General features: G+C 33.9%; 1 protein-coding gene across 1 annotated transcript in view; it reads left to right on the forward strand.

The window, feature by feature from the left end:
• Positions 1 to 25,347, forward strand: part of GPC5 (glypican 5) — a 746,563-nt gene that overhangs the window by 489,768 nt on the left and 231,448 nt on the right. The window contains exon 6 of the mRNA XM_032151100.2: positions 18,616 to 18,736. Coding sequence (XP_032006991.2) covers positions 18,616 to 18,736 — 121 coding nt within the window. The remainder of the gene's footprint in view (positions 1 to 18,615; positions 18,737 to 25,347) is intronic.

Consider the following 25,347-nt stretch of genomic DNA (forward strand, 5'->3'; position numbering starts at 1 on the left):
CATTACTATAAATCATTTTTTAGGGTACTTTAGTATCAATCATATATTCACGCACATAACAAATATGCATTGAGCTCATATAGTTCAAGGAATTTGCCAAGCCCTGGAACTAGAGGATGATTAAAACAGACATACTACCTGACCTCAACAAAAGTACAGTCAAGAAGGAAGTTACAAGCATTAAGCAAATGATTGCACAATTAATACTTAATTACAACAATGATAAGTGCATCCTGGAAAATAAAATGTTATCAATCAATAGGTGCAAGGTGTCAAGCTAAATAACGAACAGAGAGAAACTCTCTAATAGAACACTGGGTTGGGGATAGGGTATTTCATTAGGAATACATGTGCCATAGTCAACTATGTATGCATTCAGGGAGGTAAAGGAAGACAAAGGTACTTAAAAAATGTGGAGGATTACACAATTGTTTTGACATAGTTATCCTTGATCACAAGGGTCAATAACAGGGGTGGTGCCATTGCAAGGTTAGACAGGCATTTGCAGGACGTATGTCCTTGCAGAAGTGTTTTTTTGTGTAAGGTTGCAATGGCAAGATTGTGGTTTTTGCAGTCTTTCGTGATAGTTCTTGTTATCAGGCATATGTGCATGAGAATTCCCCCTTCGTGGCCTTCTCCAGCTGCATTTGGCAGGCTTTATTTTTATTTGTAAAATAAATGACTCTATTTTAATTCTGAAAAATTTCACATTTTTCTATTTTGACCAAGATCTTTCCCTAAAAGTGTCACTGCTCAGTCATCCTGCAGTTAGGTTTCAGTTGTCTCTCAGTGCTGGGATGAGTCTGTCCTGGGTTGTTGGTCTGATCTCACATTCGGGGCAGTAAATGGTTACCAGCGGTCAGTGTTAAAACTCTTTTAGCTATATTTGAGCAACAAGGGAAGTTTGTAGTGAGTGGCACTCAGGCTTCCTGGAATCCATTATTAAGTTCAATTTTGTTTGTTTTGTAGTCTTTGGCTATCATTTAAAATTGCTGGGCCAGCATTATTCTGTTAGGAGTTGTCCTCCAGAAATTTAACAAGTAACAGATACAAAGTTTTGAAAGGTAAAATACAAAGCAAAATTAATAGTAATATTACAATCTCAGTTTGCATAATAATTTTGAGTCATTAGTCTTAAACTAATTGATAAATCAAATGATTTTTATCCTGTCATGCAAAAAGGAAGGCATTAGGAGGAGTAGAAGTCTCATTGTGATTTGGAGTTTTGTATCAGCATCTTGGGAAAAGCTATCTACAGTGTGTAAACATCAATTTCTCATCCCATTTTGTACTTTGAATGTCTCTGGCTATGGCATTGAGCAGTTTGGTGAAATTTTGTGTGGCCCATATACCAGGTATGAAATTTGCTTTTTAAAATTAATCTAATTTCAACTTACAGGGTATCAAGAACAGAGCTGTTCCCATTTTTGGTAATTCTGTGGAAGAAAGTTAGATTGGAGGAATCTAAAATATTTCAGTATCTAATCTGGTCTATAGGTAGATAACAAGAACTTGAATATAGTTACAGAGCTACAATCTAATAACAGATGTATTAAATATTTTTTTAGAAACAACTTTTTCTCTCTACATTGATCACATAAGAATCTCATATTTAAAAACCTCTTGAGCCTAGGAAGCTTCGCCAAGGCAGATTTTATGTGCAGTCTTAAGGTTCCTAGGCTTGCCAGGAAGTGACAATTTTTACTTACTCGCTGTAAGGCTGGGAACCTTTGAAGGCAGATGTTCTTTACATGTTCTCGTATATTATATTCTGTTTAAAGCCTTGGTAATATAACTAATGTTTTCAACTGTATCCTTCTATAAAGAGATAGCAAATTTTTATTGAATTTATGCAAATAACCATATGGCCACAAAAAATAAGAATACTCATGAATAGTTTCTGCATTTGGGGGGGATCAAGTAGGGAGAAAAAAACAAACATTTCCACCTTTGTTCATTAGAAGTATGTTGTGCCAGATTGCTATACACTACCAAAAGCTTATGAGAGAAAATTTCCATAAATCTGGAGAATTAAGTAAGAATCAACGTTTCAAATAAGTCATAAAACATTTATTTTCATCAGTTACTTTATCATGTGGTTAAATTTTGTTGAGCTTGACCTTGATTTGCAGTTTCATTAATTCATCAGTTTCTTCATTACAGTTTAAAGTGTTTTATTTAGTTCATTTATCTTAAAGTTCTTCGAAACTTCCATTTAAGAGGGCTTATTAGGGTATTTTCCATGAATCTGATTGCAGATGCCTCGAGAGAATTCAAAACAAAACTGTGGGTGACAAAAACTTAGAACAACTATGGATAAAAATATAGTAAAAGTTTATAATTGACAAGGAAATTTAGCTATTTAACAACCCAAATCATGACTGATAGCATCACATCAGGACTATCAGACTTTTATAAGTTTCACATAATCTTTAGAATACTCACATTGATAATGTAGTCACAAATATAGCTGTAAACAAGAGTTGACACAACAAAAAATATGACTGGTGACATATTACATTCTTATTAATTTATATGATTTTTGAAACAATAACATATCTAGTCATTTTACTTCAGGACAAACATTTACCACATAGTATTTTTTCTCATAAAAAGTTATTCTCTTTTCTTTTCAAATATTCTTACCAAAAATACGTTTTTATACCCATAACTTTCTTCACATTTTTCTCTCTTACTTACTTGTTCCTTTTTACCATGTTTTTATATTTTTCTAAATATTTATAAACAACTTTTAAATAAACTCCAAATTAGAAAAAATTCTTTTTCTCAATAAAGAACACTTTTATGCTTTTCTTACAATTTTTCATTAAAAACATTTCATTTTTGATACACTTTATATACAAACTTATGTATATTAATTGTTATTTTACTTTTTAGTAACACTAACTTTTAGTGAAAACCTACTAATCAAGCAATTTTTAACTCTGTTACAAATCAGTATTTTGCAGATAAAAATTATTATATAATTTTAGAAACGTGATTCCAAAGAACATAACTTGTTATGTCTTAATAGACCCGAATATATTTAGACTTTCTATAAAATATAGGCAGCCAGTAACAAAATTATATTTATGTTTAGCAATTTACGTTTCAGTTTTGTATCTTATTAGAAAATGACCCTGACATTTAATGAGTATCACTTAATTCAACACAACAAAACTTTAAGGTTTTAAATTAAACAAAAAGTTTATTCATAAACATTTATCTTTTTTGTATTTCCCTGATTTATTTATCTTTAACAATTATAACTAGCTATTTATGAAAACTAAGATATTAGATAAAACGAGTCATCATTTGAAGTTTTTTCTCTGTTAACCATTTTTATAGCCTGTGAATGTCAAGTGTTTTCCTAAATAAGAGACTTGAAGTTATTTGTGTGGACATTTTGTTGATAACTCATAAGATGTAGCTGTTTTTATTAAACAAGCAACATTAAATTACTCTCACATATCAAACATTTACACAAACAAAGATCATTCTGTTTCTAGGCAGATTTTGTAGTTTTATAAACTTTGTGTCAAATCCTAACACCTTGAAACATCTAGCAGAGACAAATATAATCCTGTCTGACCAGTAAACCATAGAAAAAATGTATGCCAATGACTTTGTATTTTTGTATTTTTATTAGTATTTTTATTTCATCACCAAGTATAAAACCAACTTATTTATTAAAGATTTACTTAAGCCATGTCAACCAAAAGGCATTTAGGTTTATCACTATATATTTTATATGAGCAGGCATCTGTCTAAATCAATCTGAAGAGAATTTTCAAAGGGATTTCTGGCCCTCTACTCCAGATTTTATCATGTAGACACAACATATACCATAAAACATGTACATATGTATGAACATACCTAAGCCGCATACACACACAACAAAAGATCTTATAGCTTTCATTCTAGAATTTTGGTCATAAGATAGTAATACTAATTTATAAAAGACAGTTGGTTCCAAATTATATATCTGACAAAATAGGATCTGTTTACATGACTAAATTCTATTACCCCTAAAGATAGTCTTACAAAGTCTGTGGACCAACATTTTAGATACAACTTATTTTTGAATCTCATTTATCCTTTCTCCCCTACCTCCTTTTTTTTCATTTTCAAGTGAGTTTAGGGTTATATATTCCATTGTTTACATTTTAGCTAGGAATAGCGTAATTGTTTAAGAAAAACAAAATCTCCATGTGGCCTTGAAATCTTAGTAAAAAAATCTATCGTTCTTTGCTGGTCTATTTTACTTAACTAGTCAATGAGGGCAGGGAAGCATTTTACCAGGTTATTTTTTTTTCCAGCTTTTTTCTGGCCCCTGCATGGCATACAAAGCAATTTTTATGTTGGATGTATATATATTGTTGCTCTGAGATCAAGATTTTGACCTTTTTGATTTAAGTGTCTTTTTTATAAACATTTATTTAGATATTTTTCTTTTAGAAATCAAATATTCAATTATCTGTTCCATCACCCTAAGCAATTGTCAGATAAATGTAAATTTACATTTCCAGAAGGTGTCTAAGTTGCTGGTTGTCATGGAGCTATGACAATTTGTAAAACCGTCCATTTGATAGCCCTTCAGGACTTTGTTTGTTTGTTTGTTTGTTTTTTAATCTTGGCTTGCATGCCATAAGCAGTGAATTTTATTTCAACACTTACAGTAAAGTCAGTAGATTCAAAGTAGGTAGGAAAAAATTAGAGAACTTTGAAGGTTCTACATGTTAAGTGTATGGTTGCAGTCTCTTAATTTGGTACTAAGCAAAAACAAGCTTGGAGATTTCCCGATGATGACCATTGATCCAACAGTGTACGAGGAAAAGCCATGTATCTGGCTGGGTCCCAGAAAGCTTGGCATGCCTCACTATGTAACAATCCCATTCCATTTTTTATAAATCTCTCGAGAGCAAAGACAATCCTATAAATCTTGTCAAGGAAGGTCATGAGTTTGGATTGGCATTTCAGATGGTTGTGACTTCCTTAGTGATTTTTAATTAGTTATTCCGCACCCACCATTTAGAATGTTTAGTTTTGTTCTCAGAAGATTTACAGAAACAAGCAGGGGGAAAGAATCAGTCATTTGCAGACATGCATCACTAATAAAATGAAACCCAATTCAGAGTGTGTACAAAAATTTCAATCCAGGTGTGTAGATCAAACAAAATATTAAATTAGGCATGCAAAAATAACAAGGGTAAATTCACCAGCAAAACATGTCTCAGAGACGGAATGTAAATTTTGCAGAAACCAGAGTACTGAAGCCAGAAGGACAGTTGTCTTTAAACCAGAAAGGAATTGCCAGGAAAGATAAAAAGTCTTTTATCATCCTAGGAGGGATGTTAAGGTGTTTGATTGAAGGTGGCCTTCTAACCAAACCAAATCCTTAATTTAAAAAAAAAAAAAAAAAGGCCTCTACAAAAAAGAGAGAAGGTCTGCCTGAGAGAAGACTCAGCAGGGCAGGAAAGGTGAGCGTGGAAGCAGAGCTCTCAAGGGGCTCAGGTGAGTCCCACATGCTGGTTCCTAGAACTGCCAATTCCTTCTGGAAGTGATCTGGCTTCAGGTTCTACTTCTGGACACCATTTATGACAAGCTTTAGAGAGAGGGTCTCTAAAATAAAATAATGTTTATTTGGGGACAGGGCATTGCCTTGGGAATACATGTGCCACAGTGAACTGTATGTGTATACAGGAAGTAAAGGAAGACAATGGCTTATAAAGAAAAAAATGAGGAAGACTATATAATTGTTTTGAGATAATCACTCTTGACTACAAGGTGCTGAGGTTGGACAAGCAGTCTCTGGGCAGATATTCTCACAGAAGTGTTTTTTTGTGTAAGGCTGCCAAGACCTTTTTGCAAGCTTGTAGTTTTTGTAGTCATTTATGATGGTTCTTATTACCAGGCATACTTGCATGAGAACCATTGCTTATGGCCTTCCCGGCTCTGTTGTCAGGTTTTATCTTTTTCTTTATTTCTTTTTTTCTTTCTTTAATATGACTTTAAAGCCACTCCACTTCAATTCTGACAAACTACACAAATGAGAGCAAGTAACCTAGAAAGGATGCTCCAGTTTGGGGGTGGTATTAGTTTTCTGTGGCTGCTAGGACAAACGATCATGAATGCAGTGATTTCAATCTACAGAAATTTGTTCTGTTACTGTTGTGGAGATCAGAAATCTGAAATCAGTATAATTGGGCCGAAATTAAAGTGTCTGTAAAACCACCCTCCCTCTAATCATTCTAGGAGATAATCTATTTCCCACCTCTTTGAGCTCTGGCATTCCTGGGCTTGTGGCTGCATCACTCCAATCTCTGCCTCCGTGGTCCCATTGTCTTCTCCATTTTTGTCTTTAAAAAAATGACCTCTGCCTCAGTCTTACAGGAACACATGTGATTGCATTTAGGGCCTGCCCAGATAATCTTGGATAATCCCCCCATTTAAAAATTTTTTTTATCTTTTTATTTTTTATCTTTGAGACAGAGTCTCACTCTATTGTCCAGGCTGGAGTGCAGTGGCACAATCTCAGCTCACTGCAACCTCCACCCCCCGGGTTCAAGCAATTCTCCTGCCTCAGCCTCCAGAGTAGTTGGGACTACAGGCACATGCCACCAAGGCCTGCTAATTTTTTGTATTTTTAGTAGAAACGGGGTTTCACCGTGTTAGCCAGGATGGTCTGAATCTCCTGACCTCATTATCCAGCCACCTCCGCCTCCCAAAGTGTTGGGATTACAGGCATGAGCCACCGCGCTGGCCCCCTATTTTAAGACCCTTAGTTTAATCACATCTGTAAACCCCCTTTGTAAGCTTAGTACAGATGACTGAAGAAAGGTTCTGAAGGGATAGAACTTTCCAGACATGGGGGACAGAGTATGTAAACACTGACGGACCTGGCAGAAATCATGAAAGGACTGAGAGAGGAGAATGGGGGAAGTATAAAGGATGAAGGGGAGATTGGTTAAATGACTTTGTAGGTGTGGAATCTCTAGGTCATCTAGACCGGAAACTTCCATTGTGTTTAGACTCCAGAGGTCTTCTGAAATCCTGTATATGCACATTTTTCCTATACTGAGTCAGCCAAATATGTTTGTTAGTAATTACCACTATTAGGAATCTAAAAGTCCCTAGGCACATGTTGTTTTATGGAACCAAGTCCTGCTATTTTCTGTGTAACTGAGTTTGCCAAGACATAGCTGGAGGAGCAATTTTCTCATATATACAAGCGAACACAAATTAATTTCTGTTACAGACGTAGATTGTTGTCTGAGGACTGCTTGGTAGTAGGAATTTGGCTGTAGTGTAGTTAAAGTGAGGCAAGAACAGGAATCCTAGTTATTTTCCCAACTCCTCCTCTTCCTCTTCTTCCTCCTCCTCCTCCTCTTCTTCCTCCCCCTCCTTCTCCTTTTTCATCAAATACTTTAAAATATATAAATTTTTATTTTATGATTCAACAGACCGTAAAGTGGAACTGTTGGACAGGACTTTAAGTTGGAATAGAGACAAGATTGAAACTGTGTTATGCTCAAATTCCAATATATTTTTTAAAATAGTAATTACTACAGGGTTGTTTTCATTAAGGAAAAGTTATTTACAAATCTTTTCAAACTTCATATTTTTTCCACAGGCCCAGGAACACAGCTTTTTTGCTATTCAGAGTAGAAGTAAATATAGAGAATGCTGTGTGTTTGTGTGTGTGTGTGTGTGCGCATGCGTGCGTATGCATTTATTTTTTAAATTTATTTAGTTCTTATGTTAATATGCCTGGCACTTAAGAATCCTAAGTAATTTGTTTGGGAAAGTCAGAAAGAAGAGCAGTCAGAGAGGTGTTCATAATGAAAGCTACAAACATCAGCTTTTGACTTGTTGGATAGGCTCCCATCCCTGATTCAAAAATACCTGGACCACATATCAAGGCCACCCAATTCATAGAACGTTGGTGATGGGCCTGACTTAAAGTCTGAAAATTACATCTGTAAAACTGTGTTCTCTATACAAACATGCACATTTGCCAAAGTGAAGAAAGGAAAAAAAATGCCATTAAATGTAGGTTCAATAAATGTATTAGAAAATATTTAATTAACTATCTCTCTGTTAAAACACATCTTGTGACTGCTGTTCCTGCTCTCATTGGTGTTTATCTGCTGGTAAAGTGCTCACCCATATTTCTATTTGCTGTGTGGTGCAGTGCGACCACACAGTTCTTCAGACACAACCTCTGCTTTGTGATTTACCTCAACACTTTTAACTCTGAGCTTCTTTTTTTACTGTACTTCAGTGTATTTCCCAGAAAATATATTCTTTATGAGGGATAAAATAAAATATCAATTAGAAACAAAAACAATTCAGAGAAATATTAACCATTCACTCTTCTAAGTTATCAAAGATTATATTCTTCACCAAGTCATATAACCAGGTCCCAGTAAAATACCATCATGCAGGCAATTTAACATCATGTAATTTAAAATACCATCATGCAGGCAGCTTTCAACAAAGCATCCTTTAAGAAAAGATTATTTGTACTTACATCTTTAAAAGTTTTGAAATTGCTATTGAAGATTATTTTATTATATTGTCCATTGTCTGTTGCTTAAAGACTTATAAATTTTGCTTAAGAGTTTAGAGTTACCAAAAAATAGCTACTGACATATGCAGATACTATTTTTTAACTAATGACACCTATTTGCATTCTGGTTTTCCTTTTGGCCTTCAATAACAAGAGGCTTAGGACTAAATATTAGGCTGAAGGGTAGTATTTCCTTCCCTAGGTCTTCCCGTATAATTGTCACCGCCTTCTCTTCATTATTCTGTCATTTTGCCCTTGTTTTATAGTGCTTGTGCCTTTTATTCTAAGTGGTCCCAAAGGCTTTTCTGGAAATACACAGTGTATAAGTACAAAATGATGAAATAAACATACTTATTTATTTTGTTTTAAAAGATGCTTGGGTGGGACTAGATGACCTCTAAGGTCCTTTCCAGCTCTAAATTTATGTTACTGTCACCAAAGACAGACAAAAAAAATCTATTAGGTTATAGGCCTAAAGATGAATGCCAAGTACTATATTCCTGCTCTAGGTGTATTTCTTGTTGAAGGCAGTGCTAGATTCTGTGACCTGTTACGGCCCCTTACAGTCTTATGGTGATAAAACAAGAGAACTGATTGCTAAGAAAAAAAAATTCAGTTAAAATATCTTTTTACTCTTAAGCATCAACAAAAAATAAGAAATAGAAAACAGAAGAGCTGAATTATTTCTTTTGAGCTATTTATAATAAATTTGGACAACTAAGCTAAGCCTGAGTGTAGCTAATTTAATGAAGTTGGTCATATTTGAATATTGTCACAACCTTACTATCACATTAGCATTAAGTGTGACTAAAATTTATTCTTTGTTTCTGTGTGAGTCTCCACAGAATCAGCTATCAACATGTTCATAATAAACTAGCCCTTCATTGCTTTCTGGAAACTTTTAGATTCAGAGGAGGTGGTTGGGCTTCTGCTTTAGAAGAGAACAAATCATTTTTGAAGTGCCTTTCCTGTTTGTGTGTGTGAATTTAGAACACAGGAATTGTCCATTGCATTAGTTTTGCTAGGAGGTAGAAGTTATTAAAAATGTAGGAAACACTAGATATCATGTACTGATAATTTCCAAAGCTAATTATTTTTCTTAAGGTCAATTGAATTAGAGTAAAAACCTAAAAGTTAAAAACCAAGCTACAATTTAAGAGGTGTACTTGTGAAATATAAATATCGTTTTACAGTAATAAAATGTTTCTCATGTGAAAATAGAATATGATTTTTGTTGAAGTTCAAGGGAATATCTGTTTTCATTCAGGTAGTTTTCAGATTTTTGTCTTTACAATCTTCTGTGTAGTGATTTAAATACTGTACCTCCAAAATTTATGTCCATTAGGAACTTTAGAATGTGACTTATTTGGAAGTAGGGTCTTTGCAGACATAATTAACCCAAGGATTGAGATGAGGTCATCCTGGATGAAAGTAGGCCCTAAATCCAAAGCAAATGTCCTTATAAGACACAGGAAAAGACACACGCAGAGGAGGTCATGTGAAGATGGAGACAGAAATTGGAGTTATGCAATCACAAATCAAAGAAGGCCAAGGATTGCCAGGAGCAAGGGAGAATTCCTCCCGAGGGTCTTCAGAGGGAGTATGGCCCTGCCAACATCTTGATTTCAGAGGTCCAGGCTTCAGAACTGTGAGAGAATATATTTCTGTCCTCTTAACCCACCAAGTTTGTGATAATTAGGTATGATGGCCGTGGGCGACTACTACATTCTAATTCAGAAGTTCTTGATTTTGTTATATCATGTGTTGGTAGGAAGTACCTGGGTGTTTCATTTGCATGGTATGTTGGTAATCTTAGAATTATCATATCTTGCAAGTAATTTTAAAGTATATTTTAATGTTGCCAGAAGCTTTTTAAATATGAGATTTAATTCGTGCTTGTGTCAATTACATTTCAAAAAAATACAAAAAAGCTATATAAGATTCTAGGATCTTTCAGAATTTTATAATGCTTCTAATGAAAAGTTGGTTAAATAAAATTTGTACCCTAAATCATTTTTTGTTGGCTTAAAATAGCATTTAACTTATTAGTACTCAGATAATAGTTTTCCCCTAAATAGCATATTTACTTTCATATGTTGGTATCAAACAGTGAAGTGAGACAGCAAATCAGTACAAAGTGGTGATTATCTATCATCATAAATCCATGAAGGATAGCCTTGATCTTACTGAGAAGAGTTTAATTTTAAAATGCATTCCCGGAAAAGGCAAGTTAGTATAACATTTCAAACTCATATAGCATTATTTGTAATTGATTGTAGTTATAACTGATCATTTTATATTTGGACAGTCACTTTCAATCAAATTAGGATAATTATAAATTAAAGATTTATTATCATTTGCTTTGAATTTTTAATTAAATAATTTAAAACCATAAAAACAGAGCTTTGACTATAATAAAGGTATTTATCCTTTCTTGGTAAGATTGGGGAGGGGTTTAAGAAAAGGCTAAGCAATGTTCTATTTTTTTACGTAGGCAAAAGTTCATTTGTGCTACTTTTTAATTAGGTAGTTAATTTTTTTTTGAAATGACAGCTTCCAAAACACTACTGATTTTACATGTGCAGTCATTAGTTTTTCATGTGAAAATATTATCTTTCAAATTCACACAGCTGCTTATTTTATGAAATGCAATGGGACTACTTACCTGCCACCTGACTAAACTGGCATGCATAGATTCACGCCTTGCCAAATGAGGAGTTAGGGTGAAGAGTGATTAATATCCATTCTTTAATGAGTTTCTAAGCCTTTCTGAACATGTTTTTATTCTATTTATTGCAGTGGTATGGTAAAATTTTCGTGTTTGTTGCTGTACAAAGCATGATAATATCTTTATTAATGTTAATGACATCCATAAGATATCATAAAATATTATATTCTTAATAGGAAATTTGTTATATATAAATAACAATAAAGATCATAATAAGCTCTCCTTAATTCCATTTATTTTGACTTCGTTTTTGTTTAAAAACATAGATGTCAAATTTAGACATTATTTATATGTAATTATAAAGCCAAATAAATGTTAGAGATTAATTTAAAAATAGTTTTGTGGCTCAACAATTGAAGTGACATAGTGGGATCGCAAAAGGCTTAATCATTTTGAATTGATTCCACAGATGTCTCCTTTCTCTAAATCCCCTGTAAGCCTCCTATCTTCCGTGAAAGGTTATTCCCATAAACCTGGCACATAAAATCAATCATATAGTTCTTTTCCATCCTGAGATTTCAAGGATTAGGACTTTTAACATAGAGAAAAAGTGCTGTGTACAAGTTGAATGTACAAAAGTCAACACTCGGCAATGGAATCCAGTATTTCCCAAGTATTTGAAGAAACTTACAAAAACCAAATCTCTAGTCCTTGCTTTCACATTTGCTATCAGAACCAGGAAGGGAGGCCTAGAAATGGTTTGAATGGAAAATTTGTTCCTGTAGAAGCAGTTCACGTTCACTGATGAATAGATACAATATATTTCCCAGACCTCCTTTTAAGCCAAGATAGCAACATTTTTACCAGAGCCAAAGATAAAACCAGTATTTAATCTCCTAGAAATTAGGAGATTTATGACTGTGGAAATGGAAAGAATTTTAATATCCAGCCACATAACCAAGTCATACAAGAACATAATAAGCAAACCAATCAAACAACAACAAGAATAACAACCACAACATGGCCCCCATTCTCTTTTTAACCCCTGATAGAAATAGCAATAAAGGTAAAACAAGAAAGCTCTCATCAAGTGTTTTCCTCATCTACTTTAATGATTTATTCTTACATTCTGTCCCAGTCCAGTTATCAAAAAATTCCAAGACAGACCCCTGTAACTGATTTGTAATGAATTCCAGGGTCAGATTCCAGATATTGTTTCCCCTGAAATTGTGTAAGTGCACATCAGAATACTATACTTTTGGTGTGAATCTGAGCCAAACTCTATTGTATTCTAAATAAAATGAAATGACTATCAGCCAATAGGGCATGGTATCAGTTTCAAATAGGACAAGCTGGTAAAGTCAGGAGAAATGACTTCCTCCTGATGTGCTGTATATAAATTTATTACAATGCCTTTTAATATTTTATATGTTCAACAGAGAGGGAACTAAGATCTTGTTATCATCATTTAAAAACAATTTTGTAGAATGTAAATATATCAGGGCTTGCCATTTTTCCTTGTTAATGAAAAACAAGTAGTGCTTAGGGAGCAAGTATTCCTATTCAACTGCTGTCACTCATTCCCAGCTCTGCTTAGAAGAAAGAAGCACAGATGGTGGGTCTATTACTTCCCCAACAAAAAATCTGCCTGTCTATCTTTTTTGGTTTTATTCCATCCTTCTCATTGTAATGTGAACAATATTTCAACTCAAGAAACTTCTGTAGGGATCTTTGAAATGTTTTATCCATTACTTGTACATTAAAAAGAAAAGGAAGGAATTAATGATTTATTAAAATGTCATGAGGGGAACTCAAATAAAAATTATTTGTTACAAAAAAAATTTAATTTAGAAACCATGTTTTTTTGCATGCAAATTAAAGCCTTCAGGGAAGTGAGGTTTTATATCAGACTTAGATCCTAAAGTACTCACTTAATGACCACAGAACCACTTAGTCCATGTTAAACATACCTGTGTGGGTGTTTTTTATTTATACTGTGGCTTAATGAAAATTTGTCTATTGTAAACATATTAAGAAAAAGAGCATAAAGGCTTTTTAACATAATTTCATAAGACTGAAAATACATACAAACAGTAAAACACCCAAATCTTAACTGTACAGCTCAATACTTTTTTTTTTTTTAACAAACTTAGCACTTCTGTGTATCCAGTACTAAAATCAGGAAACTTGATATTATTTCTTCTAGACACTATCTCATAGGGTAGCTCTTGTGGTGATTTGGAACGTTACTGATTAGTTTTAAAATTTTTAGTAAATTAGATCATAGAATATGTTCTGTATCTTGCTTCTTTCATTCAATATTTAGTTTATAAGATTTGTCAATCTTTTTGCATATAGTTGTAATTCAATAGTTCTCATTGTTATATACTATACCATTATACAAATATAATGTCCAATTTGTGTTTATTTTGAACGATGCTTCTCTGAGCATTCATGTATCTATCTTTTGGTAAATATTGTGGGTATATGCCCAAGGTCATAGAATGTGGTTAGATTTGGCATACATGGGAAATAGTGGTTTCCGTCAGTTTACGTTTCCATCCACAATGGGAGAGAGTTCCAGTTGCTCCACATCTTTGCTGACACTTGGTATCATTTCTCTTTTTTGTTTGAACTGTTCTGATGTGTATGTATCACTATTTCAATTGTGGTTATTTTGAACATTACAAAACTGGAAGAGAATAACTGATTTTATTAAATCATATTTCATTTGAAGTAATGTGTGTCTACTTTGCAGTATTTTTCCTTATTTATATGACTCATAAAAAGTGATTCTGAAATATTCAATAATATAACAGCTTGGAATGAGATTTTTATCAGCTATAATTATAATAAATTTTATCAAATATTATTTTACTGTATTAGTAGCTGTGATAATTAAGAACAAAAACAAAGGTAGGCAATTCCCTAGATTAACATGAAACAACATTCCTGCCTTTTTAAAGAAATTTTCTGGCCTGTAAGTAAATGATGTAAATCAATTAAAACCTTAATTCAACTTAAGAGAAGAGTCTCAGTTTTCATTGCCTATATTATGTCTGTATTTCTGGAGAAACAAAAACTGTATGGCAAACCTACAGTCTGCTAGTTTCTTCTCACCCTGCCAACAACTGTTATATTACTGTTTAGCTGGTTATATGCAACCATTTGGTGAGGATTGTTTTGTTTTGCTTAGTTTTACTTTCTTTTTTTTTTTTTTTTTTTTAAATGCAGGGTCTTACTCTGTTGCCCAAGCTTGAGGTCTATGAGTTTTATACTCATGGTCACATGGTCAGTGTAGTGTGATCACAGCTCACTGCAGCATTAATCTCCTGGGCTCACATGATTCCCTCTCCCTCCACTTCCTGAGTAGCTGGGACTACAGGTGCATGCCACTACACCTGGCTTGTTAAGGAGGGTTTTGAAGAAAATCATGCATCCCTTCTTAGTTATAAACAGTGAAACCTTAGAAAATGTAATTAGAGAAAAAAATAACATTTTGCACTAAGCTAATTATATCTTCACTTTTATTAGTTGGTTTCAGGATTGATACTTATTGGTGGTTGTATTTTGGAGTGCGTGTTCCTTGCAGCACACTTTATATATATGGTGTGGCCTTACTTGAGTGACTTAAGTTACTTAACCTATCCAGATCCCAGATTCTCAAGCTGTAGAATGGGAGTATTTATAATACAAATATTATATAGTGGGTTAGTCCAGGTCCTCCAAGAGGTAGATGTTGAAAAGGGTTTAAACACAAGAAGATTTTATTAAGGAAAATTCCTATGAGAGAAAACGGAGAGGAAGCTGAGTAAGCCTGGGAAAGCTCCCAGCTGTGAGGAAAGTCTGACCTAGAGTGAAGGAAAGAGGAAACAAAGGTTGAGTGGAAGCATTGGAGCATGAAGTACAGTCTAATGAAGGGTAAGAAAAGTCTTCAGGGAATCCTGAGCCAAGCCTGGTCCTCAGAGAAGCCCTGTGTCTCCTAATGAGGGATCTGCATTAGCAATCCTGCTGCCCTCAGTCATTGACTGAGGGACAAATGCAGAAACAGATTTTAGAGTGAAGCGGCAAGTGGCCTTAGTCAGTCAGGCTTCCCGTACTTTGAGGTCTATGAGTTTCTTATTCATGGTCACCAAAAGATGTTTATCATGAATTGACAAACTCTAGAGTAAAGTAATGCCTAATCATAATTATGCACTTATGAATTTATTTATTCATATTATTCACTATCATTATGAATATTCAACACATTAATAAAACAGCCACATATGCAATCTACTTGGGATATTGGGAGCATAAGGAATAACACAGCAGTGCTACAGATAATGTAAGAGATGGTTACTCTCTCTCTCTCTCTCTCTATATATATATATAGATAGATAGATAGATAGATATATGAGTACAAAATTTTATTTTTCTAAAATAAAGAATAATTGGTTTCCTTCTACTATTTGTTATTGATGTATACTATTTGTTATTGATGTATACATCAATCCCTAATTGATGTATACTGCCAAATCCCTAATCCATTAGAATATTCCAGTATTCTAATGGATACTGGAATACTTAACTCTAAACTCCCTCCATGCCTACAAAAAGAAGTTGGTTCAAGGTTATATTTTAAATCAAAAGGTTTATTAACATTATTATTTTTATCATGTCCAATGGATATTATCATTATCAAAAAGTTTAATCACTTATTATCACTTGAAGGACCTAGTTAGGAAATGTTCGATCCACTTCTTAAAACTGGTCACTGGAAGTACATCATCTCGAGAAGAACTGGATCTTTCTTGAAACTCCTTTAGTATAGCCATAGTCTCAAACATAGAACCTTCTTTTATTTTCTTCAAAGATTTTTCCATTTCTGTAAAAATTCAGAGGGTGTTTATGGATAGTGCAATACTCTGCTCAAATATAGGGAAGGAAAGTTACATTAAAATGAGAATATTTTTGCTGAAAAGGATTATGATATTTAATGTAAGCAAACCAATTACTCAGATGATAGTGTTTGTTTTCATTTTAAAATGTCTCTTTAATTTCAATAGTTTTGGGAGCACAAGTGGTTTTGGTAACATGGATGACTTGTATAGTGGGGAAGTCTGAGATTTTATTGCACCTGTCACCTGAGTAGTGTACATTGTAACAAACATGTAGTTTTTTATCCCTCACCCCCCTGCCAACTTCCCCGTTCTGAGTCTCCAGAGTCCATTATATCACTCAATGGAGAGTCTTAAACATTCAGGGTGGAATCTTTGCGGTGTGACCCTCTATCCATTGCTTTCCACCGTTTGTACTCTCTCCTTTGTAAATAGAGGCCCGTTCTCCCTGTCTGCTTTGTTCACATACCTTTGCCATTTTCCTTGCTGGAGTGACATCCTTTGTCCTGAAGTTCTCATTAACCACACCACAGCTGTCCTCTTCTTACCTCAATAAATCTAAGGCTACCTCAAGTTACAATTTCTCCCTTAGTTTTTCCCTAGTCTGAGTCCACGTGGGCTTCTCCATATCCAGAATGTCTACTACTTGTCCTATCTTTCCTCACGCTTGGCATGTGCAGTTCCTTCCAGCTACTTTAATAATGTTGTATTTTAACCATTCAGTTGTGTTTATTTTCCACTATTCTGCCAGGCAAATAAGGGTATTTATATTGCTGAAATCTATGGGTTTTTTTAAATGTAATAAAATGTAATGAATAAACATACAAATGAATGAGTTAATTACTATATTCCTGGTTAAGTCATGAATATTATGAGGACAAAAATTGAGTCTTACATCTTCTTACAATCCTAATCACCTAGTACAGGACTTGGAATATAGCATGCATTTAAGACATCTTTGTGACTAATGAATTTAAATATTTTTATTAATTCTAAGTTGACATTATATGATTGTAATTTGGGGAAGGTAGTGAAATTTCAAATGGCTTTCCCCACCTGTGAAATGACCCTTTTACATACCACATGATTTACCAGATCTTGGTTTAGGTGAACCTAGTGAAAGCGGATTGTTTCCTCTACTTAGAAAATATTTTGCAGATTTTAGTTGCTTATAAATTTGATTATTTAAATTTGTACAGTTATGGTTTATGATATTGACTTGCACAGTTATATATTATATATATATATAACATATATATATGCCACATGTGTGATCTTCTTGGAATACTGGAAGAGTAAAGAATAACATAACAGTGCCACAGAGGATTTAAGAGATGTGCTATATATATATATATATATATATATAAAATTTTATTTTTCAAAAATAAAGAATATTATTACACATTAATAACATAGGTATAATTGTTTTCCTTCTACTGTTTGTTATTGATGTATACTGCCAAATCCCTAATGGATACTAGAATTCTTAACTCTAAGTCCCTCTATGCCTACAAAAAGAAATGGGTTCAAGGTTATTTTAAAAATCAAAAGATTTATTAATAAAATTATTTTTATCATGTCCAATTGATATTCTCATTATTAAAAAGTTTAATTACTTATTAATTGGAGGACTAATTAGGAAATATATATTATATATGTAATATATATTTGGCTAGGATATATGTACATGTATATATATAATATATATTATATATACATATATTACTATATAATATAGATATATTAGGCTACTCTCTCTATATATATAATATATATACTACATATATATTATATACATATTATATATACTACATATATACTATATATATTATATATACTACATATATACTATATATATCATATATACTACATATATACTATATATATTATATATACTACATATATACTATATATATTATACCACATATATAATATATATATTATATATACTACATATATACTATATATACTCTATATACTCTATATACTACATATATACTATATATACTCTATATAGTATATATAATGTATAGTATACATTATATATAGTATATATTATATATATAGTATATATAGAGAGAGTATATATATATATAGTAGCCTAATACTTAAAAAATAAGATAAAGACTGCATAAAATAAGCTGATTCAGCCAATATGAGTACAGACATATGTATAATTCAGCAAGACCTGGTAACAAAGTGAGATATATATTAACTCTTTGTAGCATATTGTTAAGTAGTGTTAAAAAACAAGTAATATTTGGTTGGGTCCATTGAGTGAATATGATTATTTTTAGAATGATCTAATGGCACGATAAGCATTTTAGCATTTTACCTGGAAAAACATTACAACTGTGCCAGTTTCTGTTCCAAGAGAAAAATACATTGGTGTATTCTCTAAAGGAGGAAATTCTGACCTCAAAATGTTCAGATAGCTGTGACAGATAATACCCTGATCAGGTACTAAGTCATATCTTTCATATTTCCCTTGCTAGTTATACTCAGCGTGTGGCTGGAAATGGAATCAAAGCCCAGTCTGGAAATCCTGAAGTCAAAGTCAAAGGAACTGATCCTGTGATAAATCAGATTATTGATAAACTGAAGCATGTTATTCAGGTAAGTCCTGATCCTATATTTATTAGTATACTCAGTAATAAATAATAAGTTGTTACTTTCTGTTATATTTGATAAATTCGTTAATCCTGTCAGATAATCCTACCTAAAATATTGTAACACATTATTTGTATGAGGACATTTGGAAATATTTAGTTTAATGATTTTTGGATGCAGTCAATATGCAGTGGTATTTTAATGCTGGACAATCTGTATCTGTGAAAAGCAAGCGTCAGCCTCAGCATTTCAATGAGAATCTCAGGATATGCTTCATCTTCAGTGAATAAGTTTGAACATGGGAATCACTGTGACCATTAAAGAAAACACATATAAGACCATAGAAGGTGCCAGAGTTATCCTTCAGGTAATTCTCTGAATGTTGCTGTGAAGGTTTTGCAGCATTTCAATATAAGCTAGGTCATAGATGAATAATATGTATTCCTAATATTTATTTCCTGTAACACCTTTTATATGTTATCTTATAATCTAGCTAATGGTTGTTTATGAAATACTTCTGTTTTATCTTCAATAATATTTTTCATCAAGTATTGTGTATTGCTGTTTTTAATACATGGCAAATGAAGCATGAACATATTTATCAAAATAATATTTCACTGAAATAGTCTATTAATTAGAACCAAACATTATGTTGCGTGTTGTAACTATTACCCTCCATTCTACATCTATTGATGTTTGGGGTAAGAAAGGCTGTTTTTTTTAGTTATTAGTCATTTTTCAAAAATTTATATTTGAACATACTTTCATTTTTCCTAAGCAAAACTTTGTATGGGTAGTTGATATTTATTTGTATGGGTAGTTGATATTTTGTATGGGTAGTTGATATTTATTCTAGTATCATGGGTCAGAAACAATACCTGAATAGTACAGAGTTTTTATTGCATACAACATATTCAAGAGTCAGTAGTAGACTTCTCATAATTGTTCTGCAAAAACAAAGCTTAAGTTTATGCAGAGCCAGTTCTTAGGTTCCCATTTTCACAAGAGTCCCTATATCTCAAGGAAAGGATATGTAAGAAGGACATGGGGGTTGGTGTCCAATACCATAGATTTCTCCCTTCTGCGAGGCAACAATGCTTATTCTACCATTGATACCTATAGAAAACAGAGCTCTCGCCCTGGCTGGCAAAAGCAAAAATAAATTCTATTGGAAAAGTCTAAAAGAAAAGTAGTATCATGGCTACTGATGAGTTAAACCTCCCAGCCTCTGCTGAGCTGGTCCAGTTGGTACCTCACAGTATCATCCACTATAGTACAATATGTACATCTAGATTATTTGAAAATTTGAGTGCATAATTGATAATACAACCAGAAGAGCTTTAATACTAATCAGCTCCTCTCACTGAGGAGTGAGCACAGTCTCACTGTGAGGACATGGTGAAATCTCAGTGGTTTCTTAAGTAGGATAAGCATTTCACAGAGGGTGCAGGAAGGAAAAACAGACCTTAAGTGTATATTTATTCGGTCTCATTCTTTTATATTTCTTTGGTTGTAATAAGGTATATAAAATATGTAATATATTAGTGCAATAGCACATACATATAATTTATAAATACATAAATATACATATTAACTGGGCATTTATTCAGATTGTTTTTATAAGATATGTACAAGATGAAAGCAGAATGGAAACCCTATTACAGATAGTAAGGATGGTGCTGTTCCATAAGAAGTGCACAGTTATAAAAAAACACATTCACAGAGGAACACGTAGATACTCAAGATAAAAAGGATTATAGAAACTCTTAGGAGGAGGGTTCGCATATTTATTGCCCATTCAGCAAAACACCACCCCCCTCCTCCGCCATTTCTGGTTTTGTAGGTTTCAAAGCCATAGCCTTTTCAAGGTGGCAGAGGGAAGTCATCCTACCTTTCTTTTTTAGCTTCTGTGTGAACTTGAGTCCCATTCTTTAATCTTTATGTGAAGATCGCCAATTATTCATGCTTAAGTTTCATTCTGGGGTTGCAAGAGAATATCAAATACAATGCTACCTTTGAGGTCTATCCTTTTAAGGTCTACTAGAATTATATGATTGAAATTTAGATTTTTATAGAGGAGAGCAGAAAGTTATATCTTGCACAGGTGTCACTGAAACATTCACCTTTAATGCCTAAGAATATGCTCTTTCATAAACTGCTCTCCTGGAGATGAAGAGAAATATTTTACTTTTGCCAAACTTTTGACTACTGATAATGTACACGTGCCCTGGCAGGGATGGCTATTGTACTGTCGATATCAAGGGATGGCTAACAGCACCTCCACAATATCAGCTATGAAAGGATTCAGAAAATAGCCTTCTGTAAGTGAGAATTTATTAATTTAGGAGTAGGGCCATGGAAGATGTCGACGTAGGAATAGGTTTCAGATCCTAATCTGCAGATTTAGATGATCACTTCTTAGTGTTTGTATAAGATTTACTTTATTTTTTATTATAATAGATATTAAATTTGCTTTCCACCTTTGTGCTATGAAAAATGCCATCTCTCACCATAGGGACATACCTGTATTAAAGAATATGGAAGTCAGTCAGTCATAATAGCAAAAATTGCCTGCATTCACTCACCCAAAAATACCTTTCTCGGCCTGCCATTGATCTGAACCTTATTTCTACCCTGAATTTTCTGCAATTAGAGTCACTAAGGAAATAGATAAAGATTTTTACTTGGAAAATGTCACTTTTTAATGTTTTAAGAATTAATTCATTCAAAATACTCACACATGCTCATTGAGTTTCTAGTATGGTCCTGGTTCTGTACAGGCACTGAGGTTAAAGTTGTGAATAAAGCAGACACAACTCTGTTGTCATGGGCTTTCTGTTGTAACAAAAAAGTAAATAAACAAACAAATAAAACCAGTATTGTAGCTGACACATGTTATAAACAAATCCAAACAGGATGAGGTAGGGAAAGATATTTAAGAAGAATGTGCTGGCGAAGGCCACTCAGGAGAGATGTTTGGGTTGATACCGAATAATAAGAAGAAAGGAATCATAGGAAAACCTGTGAGAACTGTGTCTGGGGCAGAAGGAAAAGTAGGCGCAAAGCCTTGTGGCAGGAATAAGTTTATTTTATTCAGAGAACATAAGGCCATGCAGCTAAAACAGAGTGAGTTAAAGGGGGGAGATAAACATACATCATGTTTTGGGGAGTCCATAGGCTCTGGTAGAGAGTTTATATTTTCTCCTAAGTGGGCTAAGAAGTCATTTAAAAACTGTAAGCAGAAGCTAGCTGGGCGCAGTGGCTCATGCCTGTAATCTCAGCACTTTGGGAGGCTGAGGAGGGTGTATCACCTGAAGTCAGGAGTTTGAGACCAGCCTGGCCAATACGGTGAAACCCTATCTCTACTAAAAATACGAAAATTAGCTGGGCATGGTGGCACACACCTGTAATCCCAGCTACTCAGGAGACTGAGGCAGGAGAATCGCTTGAACCCAGGGGTCGGAGCTTTCAGTGAGCCAAGATGGCACCACTGCACTCCAGCCTGGGTGACAGAGCAAGACTCTATCTCAAAATAAATAAATAAATAAATAATAAATCAATCAATGAAAACTCAAGCAGAAGCTGATAAAATTTAATTTCTGTTTTATGAGGACTTCACTATGAAAAATGGACCCTGCATGCAAGAATGAAAAAAGAAAGTAATACAGACAGAAGACCACATAATTGGAACTAGAATAATAAGAGTGGATAAGCTGAGAAGTGCATAGATTTAGACAAATATTGGAAGCGGGGTTATTGGGATTTGTTAATGGATTGGAAATCTGGGAGATAGAAGAAAGATGATAGCAAGGTTTGGTGTGATGATAGTGTCACTAGGTGATAAAAGGAATTCTGAGAGAAGAGTAGGTCTGGCAGAGAGTCCCTGGGATTGATTAAAAATCAGTGGTTTTGTTAAATGTGAGATGCTTATTAGATACCCAAGAGGAATGTGCAGAACTCAGGGAGACCACACAACTGGAGGTGTATGTTTGTAAGCACAGTGTGTGGATAGTATGTAAGCCCTGAGATTGTGTAAGGTTGTCACCTTTCCTTTAGAGTATAAATTCACACCAGAACTGTTAATGGAGACTATAAGACAATGGAATCATACAAAAAATTGTATCGCAAAAACCTATGAATGGATACAACATTGTATTAAATCTATTTGGCACCTTGTATATACTTAGACAGTTGATCTAGGACAGAGAAGATACTTCATAACGTTAATTTTTTTCTTACTGTAAGAATAATGACTCAGGAGGCAGAGGCTGCAGTGAGCTGAGATCAGGCCACTGCATTCTAGCTCCAGGAGACAGAGTGAGACTCTGTCTCACAACAACAACAACAACAACAAATAACAACAACAACAACAACAAAGAATAATGAATGCTCATCAGAAGGAATTGAATTTTATTATTCTGGGAAATCTGATGGAAAAAGTGAAAAATAAATATTGATACCATTTATAAAACAATGAAAAAGACAAGAAAAGGCATCTAGGCTTTTTTCTATACTTAATTATACATATAAATACATCAGTACTTCACTTAAAAAAAATAAGATCATAGGGTACATTTGATTTTGTGACATGAACTGCTCACCTGACCACACAAAACAAATACTTTTCCATGGCATTAAATATTCTGCTATCTGGTTGTTAGTGCTGGCATATTATCCTATCATATGGAAAGACTACAGTTTTACTTCACTCAGTCACCTGAAGTTGGATATTTAGGTTGTGACCAGTTTTTTATGATAATAAAGATTAATAGGAATATCAGTAGACGTAAAATATTTTTGGCATCTTTTTTTCCTTGTAATACATTCTACATATTGAAACTAACAATATGTTCCTTAACAATTGTATTTTGATACATATTGCCACATTTTTCTCAAGGAAAATTGAAGCTAACAAGAACTGTCAGCTTTCTCTGCATGTTAAGGGTGTGAGTGGAAGCTTGGCAGACCCTGAGACATATTGGTATAAAACATCATTGGGATCTCTAGAGACCAAGGTGACCATCCTGTACAAATGTTAGCCTGAGCTGGGTGTCACCTGGGAGTACTCCAAGGACGGCCAAAAGAAATATTTTAATTAGAAGACAATTTATAAGAAAAGTTTTGGCCGGGCACGGTGGCTCACGCCTGTAATCCCAGCATTTTGAGAGGCCAAGGCGGGCAGATCACGAGGTCAGGAGGTCGAGACCAGCCTGGGCAATATAGTGAAACCCCGTCCCTACTAAAAATACAAAAATTAGCAGGGCATTGTGGCGTGCACCTGTAGTCCCAGCTACTAGGGAGGCTGAGGCAGAAGAATCGCTTGAACCTGGGAGATGGAGGTTGCAGTGAGCCGAGATTGTGCCACTGCACTCTAGCCTGGGTGACAGAGCGAGACTCTGTCAAAAAAAGAAAAAAGAAAAGGAGTTTTGAGACTTCCTAGAGACAGGCCATAGCATACACAATCTTAATTTTATTTCATCATTTAGGACAAGCCCTATGTTTATATTCTGCATACATCCCCTCTTCTCCACACCCCCTCAAAAAAAAGCTGGGATCTGATGTAGATACCTGTGGGTTATAGCTTGGTCCTTAAGGAATATCTCAGAAACTTCAATGTTCCTTCATTCCCTCTGCAAATCCTTCTGAATTGAGAATGGGAACCTTGGCAACAGAGGGGAGTCATGCACCTCCCTTTTCCATCTGTGACTCTGACGTCTTTCTCCACGTCAGCCATTGTGCAAATTCTCAGAGTTGCTTTCTGGCACTTTCCTGCATTCCAAAGCCTGTTTCTGAAATGGGCAATATTTGTCCTTTTGAAAATCATCCGTGATAAATGTGGTATATCCAATGGCCAGTGAAGATTTTCCTAAAGGGAGAACACTTATTCCTAAGTGTTAACATTAACTTTTTCAGATGTTTGAGTCAGACTCAATTGCCCTTTAATATTATAGATTGAAAACAACACTTGGTTGATCTTAGTATATCTGATTGAGGAAATGTGAGAGCCTTTTTAATTTAGATTTGCTCACCTAGCAAACTTACTTTGAAATTTCTTGGTCATATTATGTTTGTTTACGGCAAAGTTGCCAGCAAAAAAGTCACAGTTATGCAGCAATTTATCTTTAAGCACTAAATGACATCTATCATTTTTCAAAGAAAATAATGTCAGCAGTTAAAATCCTAACTGCTGAGCCCTGTTAGTTGAGAATTATAATGCCCCATTTCTTAGAAATTAATTTACCTACTTTCAATTTGAAACAAAAAGTAATATCACAGCAATTTTCTGGATTTATTTTATTGCAAAACCAATAAATGTTACGGTGTTGTTAAAAGTAGTAGATTTAAGAAACATTTTATTTCCTTAAACCTAACAATTCAAATAACATAAAAGAGTATTAAGTTTCTATTAAATATTCATTTTTATAGAGACCAAAGCTTCTTTACAAAATGTCTTCATGTGTAATATAAATTTGATTTTTAGATGTGAAGAAAGCAATAATCATAACCATTGCCTAAATCCACAAAATAAGTAGATATTCTATAATATGTATCCCAATAATAACAATGCAGTGGATTCCGGCAGAGATGAGAGACACTCTGATTTTAGTAGAAAAAGA

Source organism: Hylobates moloch, unplaced genomic scaffold (assembly GCF_009828535.3).
Source record: "Hylobates moloch isolate HMO894 unplaced genomic scaffold, HMol_V3 SCAFFOLD_4, whole genome shotgun sequence".
NCBI lineage: Eukaryota > Metazoa > Chordata > Mammalia > Primates > Hylobatidae > Hylobates > Hylobates moloch.